This window comes from Rhincodon typus, chromosome 20 (genome assembly GCF_021869965.1).
Source record: "Rhincodon typus isolate 14 chromosome 20, sRhiTyp1.1, whole genome shotgun sequence".
Taxonomy (NCBI): domain Eukaryota; kingdom Metazoa; phylum Chordata; class Chondrichthyes; order Orectolobiformes; family Rhincodontidae; genus Rhincodon; species Rhincodon typus.
In genome coordinates this window covers 46364817-46376758 of record NC_063351.1, presented here as the reverse complement: position 1 = coordinate 46376758, position 11942 = coordinate 46364817, and the positions used below count along the sequence as shown (strand labels likewise).

The 11942-nt window shown below is 42.9% G+C and overlaps 1 protein-coding gene across 1 annotated transcript in view; it reads right to left on the bottom strand.

The window, feature by feature from the left end:
• Positions 1 to 11942, bottom strand: part of hpse2 (heparanase 2) — a 301179-nt gene that overhangs the window by 19820 nt on the left and 269417 nt on the right. Inside the window, exon 9 of the mRNA XM_048609227.1 lies at positions 9979 to 10125. Within this exon, the coding sequence (XP_048465184.1) occupies positions 9979 to 10125 (147 nt within the window). The remainder of the gene's footprint in view (positions 1 to 9978; positions 10126 to 11942) is intronic.

The following is an 11942-nucleotide window of genomic DNA, read 5'->3' as shown; positions in this document are numbered from 1 at the left end:
TAACTGAACTCCAGGATGAACATTTCCCATCAACCACCACCCTCTGTTTTCTTACAGCTAGCCAATTTCTGATCTGCTTTCTAAAACAAATATCCAAAACTACTAAAGACTCAGTCCAGTCAGAAAGCAGGCCAAACAGCTTGGCCGTTCTCATTGCGGGGAAAGGGGTGCCTCTTATTGATGATTGATCAGCTTCAGATACTCAGAGCCAAAGGAGGTCGGCAGTGAATTGGGTGATGGTCTGTCAACATGAACCAGCAACATGACAGAAAGCCTAGCTCAGAGAGAAGCCATTGTACCCAGAGAGAAGGTGCAATCTGGAACTCACTTCCACAGAGAGACGTTGAGGTGAAAGAGAAGGTGCATTTGAAGGGAAGCTAAATTTGAGGGAGAACTGTACAGCACAAAAATGGACCCTTCAGCCCACAATGAAAACTGTAGAAGGTTATGCAGTCCTCTTTCTTGAGGAAGAATGTAATTGAATTGGAGGCAGTTCACTAGATTAATTCCAGAGATGAGGGGTTTGTCTTGTGAGTGTAGGCCTAAATCATCTCCTCACTAGGGTTTAGAAGGAGATCTAATCGATGTATATAAGATACTAAAGGGGATTGACACTGTAGATGTAGAGAGGGTGTTTCCTTTTGTGGAACAATCTAGAATGAGAGGTCATAGTTTCAGGAAGAAAGGTGGCAAATTTAAAACTGAGATGAGGAGGAATTACTTTGTTCAAATGATCATGAATCTGTGGAATTCACTATCCCAGAGTGAGATGGATTCCAGGTTGCTGAGTAAATTTAAGGAGGAGATAGACAGATTTTTAATGGATTAACGGGTTACAGAGAGCGGGCAGGAAAGTGGAGTTGTGGCTGAGATAAGATGCATGTATTAAATGGTGGAGCTGAATGGTCTCCTCCTGCTCCTAGTTCTTATATTCTTATATAGGATGAAATACAGAGGAGGAAACTGTTGTGGAGCCTAAAAATCTGCAAGGCCCTTATGGACTGAATGGTCTGAATATTTCTATACCATAAGCTAGTTGGAACTTTATGATTTCAAGCCCCAACGTTTCATTTGGAAAATTTAAAGGTGGCAAATTATATTGACCATCGAGATCACAAGAACATAGGACAGCACAGCAACAAACAGGCCATTCGGCCCAACACATCTGTGTCAACATATGACACTATTCTAAACTCATTCCATCCGCCTGCCCATGGTCCATATCCCTGTATTCGCTGCTTGTTCATGTCTGTCTAAATGCCACTTAAACATTGCTGTCGTATCTGATTCTACCACCTCTCATGTCATTGCGTTCCAGGATCCTACCGCCTTTTTCATAAAAAATTTGCCTCGTACATCTCCTTTAAACTTTACTCCTCTCGCCTTAAAACAATGCCCCCTAATAATTAACATTTCCACCCTGGGAAAAAGATTCTGACTATCCACTCTATCCATGCTTCCCATAATGTTATATACTTCTATCAGGTTGCCCCTCAGCCTCTGACACTTTAGTGAAAACAGTCCAAGTTTGTCCAGTCTCTCCTTAGAGCTGAAACACTCTAATCCAGGCAATATCCTGGTAAAGCCCTTTTGCACCCTCTCCAAAGCTTCCACATCCTTCCTATAGTGTGTGACCAGAACTGTACACAATACTCCCAATATGGCCTGACCAAAGTCTTATACAACTGCAATGTAACTTGCCAACTCTTATACTCAATGCCCTGACCAATGAAGGCACGGACGCTGTATGCCTACTTTACCACCTTATCCACTTGTGTTGCCACTTTCAGAGAGCTTTGTACTTGTACCCACCCCAAGATCCCTCTGTATATCAATGTTCCTCATGGTTTGGCCATTTACTGTAATCTTTCCCCTTGCATCTGACCTCCCAAAATGCATCACCTCACACTTGTCCAGCTTAAACTTTATCTGCCATTTCTCCACCCAACCTTCCAACTGGCCTATATCGTGCAGTATCCTTTGATAACCTTCCTCGCTATCTACAACTGCACCAATTTTCATGTCATCTGCAAACTTATTAATCAGACCATCTACACTTTCATCCAAGTCATTTATATACATATTGCAAACAACAGGTCCCAGCACTGATCCTTGCAGAACACCACTGGTCACAGACCTCCAGTCAGAAAAACACTCCTCCACAACTACCCTTTGTCTTCAATGACCAAAAATCATGTTGTATCCATCTTACCAATTCACCTTGGATCCCATGCTACTTAATATTCTGGACCAGCCTGCCGTGATGGATCTTGCCAAATGCTTTAGTAAAGTCCATGTAGACATCATCCACTGCCCTACCCTCAATTATACTTCATCACTTCCTCAAAAATTCAATCAAGATTGTGAGATAGGACCTCCTCTGCATAAAGCCATCCTGACAATCCCTGATAAGTCCATTTTTCTTCAAAAGCAAGTAAATCCTATCCCTAAAAATTTCTTCCAATGATTTCCATAAAGCCTACAATTTCCCGAATTACTCCTGTTGCCCTTCTTAAACAAAGGAATGACATTGGCTCTTCTCCAATCTTCTAGGACCTCACCTGTGGCTAAGAAGCATACAAAGATCTCTGTCAAGGCCCCAGCAATTTCTTTCCTGGCGTCCCTCAGTATCCTGGGATAGATCCCATCATGCCCTGGGGACTAAACTACCGTAATATTACCCAACACCTCCTCCTTCTTAATATTAACGTGCACAAGAATATCAACATACCCCTCCCTAATCTTACTAACGTCTCTGTCCTTCTTCTTGGTGAATACCAATGTAAAGTATTCATTAAGGACCCCAATCACTTCCTCTGGCTCCACACATAAATTCTCTCCTTTGTCCTTGAGTGGCCTACTCTTTCCCTAGTTACCCTCTTGCTCCTAATATATGGATCAAATTCCTTGGGATTCTACTTATTCTACTTGCCAGGACATTTTATGACCCCTTTTAGCTCTCCTAATTCCTTGTTTAAGTTCTTTCCTGCTTCATTTATATTCCTGAAGGGCCTTGACTGATTTCAGTTTCTTAAACTTACATAGGCTTCTTTTCTCTCTTTGACTAAACTTTTGGTATTTCTTGTCATCCACGGTTCCTGAATCTTGCCATCCTCATCTTTCATCCTCACTGCAACATGCTGGGCCTGAACTCCGATCAACTGCCTTTAAAAGATTCCTACATGTCAGATGTGGATTTACCCTCAAATGGTCACCTCTCCTAATTTCTCCAGCTCCTGCCTAATACTGCTGTAAATTAGCCTTCCCCCGATTTAGCACTTTTACCCGAGGACCAGTCTTATCCTTATCCATAAGTAAATTAAAACTTACAGAATTATGGTCACTGCTCCCAAAATGTTTGCCCACTGAAACTTTGAACACCTGACCAGATTTATTCCCCAATATAAGGTTTAGAATGGCTACTCCCTTGTTGGACCATCTACATATTGTTTCAAGTAACCCTCCTGGATGCACCTAACAAATTCTGCCCCATTTAAGCCCCTGGCACTAAGGGAGTCCCAGTCAATACAATGAAGTTAAATCACTCACTACAACAAACCTTTATTTTTAAACTTTCCATGATCTGCCTACATATCTGTTCCTCTTTCTCCCACTGACTACTGAAAGGCCTACAGTATAAACTCATCATAGTATCTGTCCTAGAGTCTACCCATATGGCCTCAGTGGATTAGCTCTCCAAGATGTCCTCTCTTAGTGCAGCTATGATATTCTTCTTAATCAGCAACACAACTCCCAATGCTTTTACATTCCTCTCTATTTTGCCTGAAACATCTAAATCCTGGAACATTGAGCTACCAGTCCTGCTTTTCTCTTGACCAAGCTTCTGTAATGGCTACAACATTGTAGTTCTGATAGCAAGATGTCACTTCGGAACCTCATTCCTCCATTTCTGCCTACCTGTTCATTGCATTGTTCTGCTTCTCTCTTGCAGTTTTCTTTTAAAACCGTCTCCCTTTACACAAAGCGAAACTGAAGTAAGGCTCCACAAGTAGCTCCGACACACATGAACAGATAATCTGCTTTAGGGATGTGATTGAGGGATAAATCAATGAGGAGAGAGTTAAAGAGTGGCCAGGAGGACTTTACAATCACCTGAGAGTGTGCACAGGGCTTTGAAGTACCACACTTAAGCATCCGTCTACACTTTAGGCTCAAGGCTGCAGTACAAACTGACAGGTCGCAGGCTGGAATGCCTAACGAGAATTCTCTTCAATCTCCATTGTGGAAGATCCACAGAAATTCAGGAAAAATGGCACAAAAGACAGGAAATCAGGAATATCACGGCCCTCAAAAGAAACATAATGATAGAGCTGGAGAATGCGACTAGCTGCGTAGGTCCTTTGGAGCCAGTATAGACACCATGGGTCAAATAGCCTCCTTCTGTGTTGTAAAATTCACTGATTTTTCTTTCCTGACGGTTTAAAATTTATGCAATTTTATTTATGAGCGCGGCAATGGGCACTGGTGTCATGGGAGATAGGATTATTTCACTCCAGTCAGATATTTCAACACAAAGTGCTGTCTGTTCACTGGGAATGGAATAAAATAAGAACATTTGTGAGCCAATTTAGATCACGCACATTTCTGTTGTTAATTCTTCTCATACAAATAGCAGATCTCACACGGCTTTGCTGAATTTGGATGGCATGCTATTTTATCAGGCCTGTGTATCGAACTCTGCGTTTTCTGCTGGACATGTTGTAAATAAACATAACTCTAGGGTCAATTCGGGTTCAATGGCTGTTAGTAAAAAGGATTTGCGAATTGTAGGTACTTTTAAATTCTGATTGCAAGTTTGTCCTGGCAATAGTCATGAACTTTTATTAACCTCTGAGTGAAGAAATGAACTTTATAAAATATATTTAACTTTCTAAAGTGTGAACTACTTAAAATTTTGCATATACCTTTCTATCTGTGCATCTCTCTCTCTGTCTCTCATCAGGGGGCACCTACAGCCGACATCCTCACAACCATTAAATTCGTACAGAATAGGAATGGACACTCTCCCCGTATCCTCATCCGTCACCATTTTACCAACCACCGACCCCTTCCAGCCTGTGGGGGGGGGGGGGGGGCTGGGGAAATTCAGCCCTTTGCGTCGACATGTCTGTCTCGTGTCTCACACAGACACACACAGACTCAGAAACGCTGCTACAGACTCTGATCCTTTACATGGTTCCCGCATCCTGTCTATCCCACAGTCTAGCTCCCTCCCTCTCTCTGTCTGTCAATAAGGTTCAGTAGTTGAGAACCTGGTGAGATTTTGTTGCATCTAACAGCAGACAAGGGAAACAAAGAAACATAGAAAATAGGAGCAGGAGTAGGCCATTCAGCCCCTCGAGCCTGCTTATGGCTGATCATCCAACTCAATCCCCTGTTCCCGTTTCCTCCCCATACCCTTTGATCCCTTTAGCCCCAAGAACTATATCTAACTCCTTCTTGAAAGTATTTAATGTTTTGGCTTCAATAGGTCTCCTGCCCATATTGCTGGGAGAGGAAGTGTGGTGGGAAAGCCAAATGGGAAAATGTTTCAAAGTTAGCAGATTAGATTAAACTGTGCATCTCCTATTGGAAGACCGCACCCGGAGTCTGCTCTGAAACTCAGGCTCGTCCCGCACCCGGAGTCTGCTCTGAAACTCAGGCTCGTCCCGCACCCGGAGTCTGCTCTGAAACTCAGGCTCGTCCCGCACCCGGAGTCTGCTCTGAAGCTCAGGCTCGTCTCTTCAAAGGGTTTCGGATTTGTGGAAGGAAATTATCTGGTAAGCGTGGAAAACATACTTTTAATCAATCTGTCAGGTTCTGAACAGCGTGGTCCTGTTGGATCTTTGGCAGCGAACTGCACAGAGACCCCTGAGGCTCTAACTTACTCTCCAAACTTACCGACCAGATCCAGCCGCCCTTATTGCAGCTGCCTCACAGTCTGGCATTAAAGTGCAACAAAAAAACACTTTCTGATGTAAATCTCTTCTCTCAATTATTTCGCCTAAACTGTGTAGATTTGTCCTCAGCTTTGGATTCTTGCGGTTGCATCTCTTTCATGGCATGAAGCTCAAACTGGAAACGAAGTATATAGACATTGAGCTTTGGCCAACATGTAGTCTTCAATCAATATCATCCTGACCTGTTCATTGTTATTTATGGGAGCTGCTTATGTGCAATTTCGCTGCTGCAATTCACACATTGCAACAGTGACTACACTTCACTGTCTGTGAGTGGATTGAGACTAATCATAGACAGAAGTCACACAACACCAGGTTATAGCTCAACACGTTTATTCGAAATCACAAGCTTTTGAAGTGCTGCTCCTTCATCAGTTAAAGTGACTTCACTTGATGAAGGAGCAGCGCTCCAAAAGCTTGTGATTTCGAATAGACCTATTGGACTATAACCTTGTGTCATGTGACTTCTGACTTTGACCACCCCAGACTAAAACTGGCGCCTCCACATCGTTGTATTGATCATGTCATTGCAGGACCTCCTCTGCTACCTAAATCTACACTTGAAATGCAATACAAAGATTTGTAACAAAACGAGTTGTCCTTTCGGTTTGGCAGCCCCTGCATTTGTGAAACATGATCTTATAGAAGATGAGGATATTTTAAAGGTGGGCGAACGTTTACTGACTTAACTCTTGTGGAAAGGAGATGGAAGCTGTTGGAGAAGGACCTTGTGTATTCCCTCTGCTAGGACACAATTCCCGGATTCAGGCAATGTGCTGAGGAAATGTTGTCTGGAGCAGCTCTAAACAAGGCTTTACCAGAGCCTTCGGTCTGGCCTGCGCTTGTGATGCTGCGCTTCTGCTCAACGTTTGTTGTTGTGAACGTTTCCTGGCAGGGAAGTGAAGAATAGATTTTTGTCTGGCCCAAGCCAAGAGGAAACAATTAAATTTGTTAAATCCCAAATGCACCAACCCCCTCACCCATAGCCCACTCCCTCCCTTCAAGAATAAGAGGCCACATCTCTGTTTTCCTGGAAACAGTCGACCATCCGAAATTATATCTTCCCACGAACATTACAGGTTCAAAACGCCTTTTAATGGTGCAGTTTCTGGCCTGGCCTCCAGGAGGACTTCATAGAGTAGAATTGTAGAATTGCCAAGGCAGCTGTTCCCGTTCCATTGGATTAAAGAAGCTGCCCAGTTTATATATTTTGTACATCCAGCTCACCAAAGATCTGTGTTTTTACTTAAAAACAAAGTCTTTCTCTCTCACGTTATGTGGCATGTGCCAATTTCTAAAACCTATTAAGTTTTACCCTCAAGGGAACCTCTGTATTGACACATTAGCCTCCTCAGACTGATCCATCCCCACTCTTACCCTGCCCTGTACCTTGCCAGTCAGACGTTCAATCAAATATACCGATTCCTGACTCCCTCAATGAGGGCAACACGTCTCTGCAGTTAAACACACTGCCTGAGATATTTGAATTGGAAACAAACACCTGTGATCACAAAAGCCATTTGGCCTATCTTTGTCCATTCAATGGATTCGGGATCTATAGTTCCCTCAGCAGTCAGATGCTTCCAATTCAAAAAAATTGATTTTTCAGGACAAAGTGGTCTCATTAACCAGGGCCCCCTTCTGCTAAACTCCTCCACCACCAACTCATTTAGTTCACTCGCCATCTGTTCCTGGCCAGAACCAACTACTAAATGGGCAACGACGCTGATATCATGGAAGTCAGAATGAGTGCAGCTCCAAGAACATTCAAGAAGCTTGACACCATCCAGCACAGAGCACCCACTTGATCAGCACTTCATACATCATCTTAAACATCCACTCAGTTCGAAAGCAGAGTGATATTGGACAGGGAATGTTAGTTTTGTTTCTGTCTCCACACCTGCTGCCAGACCTATTGAGTTTCTCCACGATTTTCTGCTTTTATTTCAGGTTATATTAAACATTTCACTCCCTCTGGTACCAGTGCAAAGTGGCAGCAGTGTGTACCTTCTCCATGAGGTATTGCAGCAAGGTATCTTCAACAGCACATTATAAACCTTTGACCTCTAACATATCGAACAAGGGCAGCGGATGCATGGGGACACCACGCCCTGCAAGTTCCCCTCCAAGCCACTCACCATCCTGGCTTGGAAATATATCGCCGTTCCTTCACTGTCAAAATCCTGGAACTCCCTCCCTAAGGACATTGTGAATGTACCCACACCACAATGCAGCATTTCAAAAGAGCAGCTCACCATCACTTTCTCAATGTGAACCAGAAATGGCCAAACAATGTTTATCTTCCCGTCGATGCTCTCAGTCTGCTGAAAGCAGCTATAAACTCTTCAATCCCACTGCAAACATAAATCAGCCTCTGTGTAATTTTGATAGGTGAAAGTGACTCACCAGTCTGATTTACATCTCTCCTTTTTTTTAATTCATTGCTGTTGTGTGGATTCACTGTCACCCATTTTAACTTATCAGACAGAGTCAAAATGACCCAATGGGGCCTTCCTGTGGTGCAGTGGTAGTGTCCCTACTCCTGGGCTGGGTAGGCCCAGGTTCAAGTTCATGTGTCCCAGAGGTGTGTAATAACATCCCTGAACAGGCTGATGAGGAAAATAGGTGAAATGATAATTTTAGGCAAAACATTTGGCCGAGTGTCATTGGAGAGAGTGCAAGCTGTATCCCTCAGTGCTCTTGATGCCTTTAGAGAGAGGTGGGTACCACAGGGGATGCAGTGCTATATTTCCCCCTCCAATTCCATTTTGATTTAGCTCCTAAGTGTTCTCTCTCCCTGCCCTCCCTCACTTTTGATCGTCTGAATTGTCCAGAACGGACTATGCTTGCAAATACTCAAATGGTTACGCAGGTGATTTTACTCGTGGAAGTTGTTGGTTTTAAAAAATGCAGAGAAAAAAGGTCACATTGACTTTGGTGGTGGGAAGGTCACTCATTTGTGTGTGATAACACTTCTGGGTAGAATATAAAAAAAGAAAAGGGAGCCCATTAAAGGCTCTTGTGGCACAGTGTTACTGTCCCTGCCCCTAGACCAGGCAAGCCCCACCTGTTTCAGAAGTGCGTAATGATATCTCTCAGCAAGCTGATTAGGGGGAAGAAAAATGAAGGGTTTTTTTGTGTTTAAATGATCCATTGCGGTTGACTTCTGTGTCACTATTAACTAAATATCCTGGTCCTCATTGATCCTCCTATGTGCTGCCCAGAAGCATTGAGTTTAAAATTGTCATCATTATCTTCAAAGCTTTGTGTCGTTCCTCACCTGGCAACCCAATTTAACCTTAACCTTTCTCACACCTTTCAGTCTTCGGATTCGGACCTGGCCTTTGTCTACTATTGGTGACAAACACCATATCCCTACACTGTGGTTATCTCTTCCTAAAGTCTTTCACCTCTCCCAGAAACATGCTTAAGATCCATCTTTTCAATGACATTTTCAGTCGCTTTGCCCAATATCATTGGTTTATTCTAATTCCTTTTCCTTACTTTTTCTAAAGCACTGAATAGGCAAGATCTTTTTCCCAGGATGGAGGTCCAAAACTAGAGGGCATAGGTTTAAGGTAAGAGGGAAAAATTTAAAAGGAACCTAAAGGGCAACTTTTTCACGCAGAGGGTAGTACGTGTATGGAATGAGCTGCCGGAGGAAGTGGTGGAGGCTGGTACAATTACAACATTTAAAAGGCATCTGGATGGATACATGAATAGGAAGGGTTTAGAGGGATATGGACCAATTGCTGGCAAATGGGACTAGATTAAATTTAGGATATCTGGTTGGCATGGACGAGTTGGGCCGTAGGGTCAGCTTTCATGCTGTACAGCTCGACGACTCTGTGACTCTTGACAAAGGACCTCATACTATTTGCTACACTAAATTACCTTGAAAGCCCTCATCCAAATGTAAGTTGCGTGCTGGACAAGTACCAAGAAATTTAGGAATGGCTTAATTCTCTCGTCAACATGGTTCAAAGCCTAGCCTGTAAGATAATAAGTTTGTACCTACTTTGCTTGCAACCCCTGAACTCCATAAGGTTGGAGCAGATACTGGTGAACTGTCTTGTCCCTCAGCGTTCCAGCCAGCTTTATTTTCTTTCTTGATCTGTGGAGGTTGATGATGTAAATGGTAATGGATCCTCGCAGATAATTGTGACTGAAAACCAGTGAGACAGCAGAATTAGTCGTTGCAAAATGCGTCCTCTTAAGTGACTCAAGTTGCACAGTAGCTACATTTAGTTACCGCAGAAAACAAAGTGTCATTGACAGAGATCATGGATCTCCTGCTATGAATCCCTCGTTTCTCCCCAATCACGGCATGTAATGAATTTCCTGAATAACGTAAGGGTTTTTCTTTTAATGCCTTCACTCTCCTACTTGGAAAAGCACCACCCACATTCATATCCCTCAGTACATCCCAACATCAGTCACCGCTTTGTCTTTGTACCCATGTGCGCTTGTCCTGGTTCATCTTGAAATAGTGTTTCAGAGGGGTTTTTTTTCTTTCAGTCAGTTGTTCACAGGACACAGGTACCACTGACAAATGCAGCATTTATTACGCAAGTCCCTAATTGTCCTTGAACTTGTTTGCAAAGGTCATCCCAGAGGCTAGTAAAGAGTCAACCACATTGCTGTAGGGCTGGAGTCACATTAGGTCAGCCTGGGTAAGGGTGGCAGAATTCCTTCCCCGAAAGGAATTTTACAGGAACTGATGATAGTTGTCTGTGATGTGATACTGAGACCAGCTTTAGTAACTGATTAAAATCCCTTTTGTTTCACTCGTGGGATTTGAACCTGTTTCCCCAGAGCAGCAGCTTAAGCCCCTGAATGACTAGTCCAGCAAATATCACCACTACACCATTATCTTCTCTCCTTTCCTATGTCATTTTATATCATGTGCAGCTCAATAAGACCCACTTTTCATTGTCACTTTCAATCCTGAGTTTGCTATTCAGAGGTGTAATCATATCAGCCAGGACTTTACACTCAGTGTTGAAGAAACCTCTGTCTGGTGAACCCAGAGACATTTGCCTCAAAGATCTCCATGACCTGGATTTTCCTTTCGTGACATGTGCTTGAATAGGGCACTAAATCAAAAGGATCTCCAGACAGGCATCCAGGATGTTGGATGATTATTTGGTTAGAAATAGAGTGGAAGGGTGTAGGGAGAAAGCAGGAGATTGGCACCAGGTAACGATGTTCATTTGAAGAGCTGGCGCAGGCACGATGGCCTGAATGGCCTCCTCCTGCACTGTAACAATTCTGTGATTCTATAAGTGTGATGGCATTAGGCATAACATCCAATCACATTGAAGCATTCTCACAGACACCAAAGCAGGAAGTCAGAAGCTCTGAATCATTTTATTTTTAATTTGAGAATTCAAACAGCAAAATCAATTACAGATTGATTATTTGAGAAAAAACACAATTATTTAAAACTTATATTTTATCATTAGGGAGAAATTTGACATTCCACAGCGCCTCAGGGACAATGGAAAACTTTAGTAGTAATTATGAAGTTGGTATGTCACTTCAAACTAATTTAAACCTCACCAAGTAAGGTGCATGTTTTTCTAAAGAAGGGTCACTGGACCTAAAACATTAACTCTCTCCGTAAATGTTACCAGATCTGCTGAGTTTCTCCAGCAATTTGTGTATTGTTTTCATAGTTTTCTGCAATGGTGTAAGAATAGAAGTTAGCATCAGTTTGTAGATTTCAGTCTCAAAAGTGCATCTTTTGGAATGTCCTGACGCCATTGTTCAGCAGCGTTGGGATTTCTGTGTAGATCCACGCATTTACCTCCATCAGATGCTGTTATCAGTCTCAAGGATGTAATGACAGTGAAAGCTGGTAGCATTGCTGTCAGTACCATCTCAAAACTCAAGCTGTTTGGAGACAGTCGGGGGAATTCTGAGATTTTGGTTGAGGAAAAGGAGGAATGTAATGCATTTTTGTGGGGACTTTTGTCCATG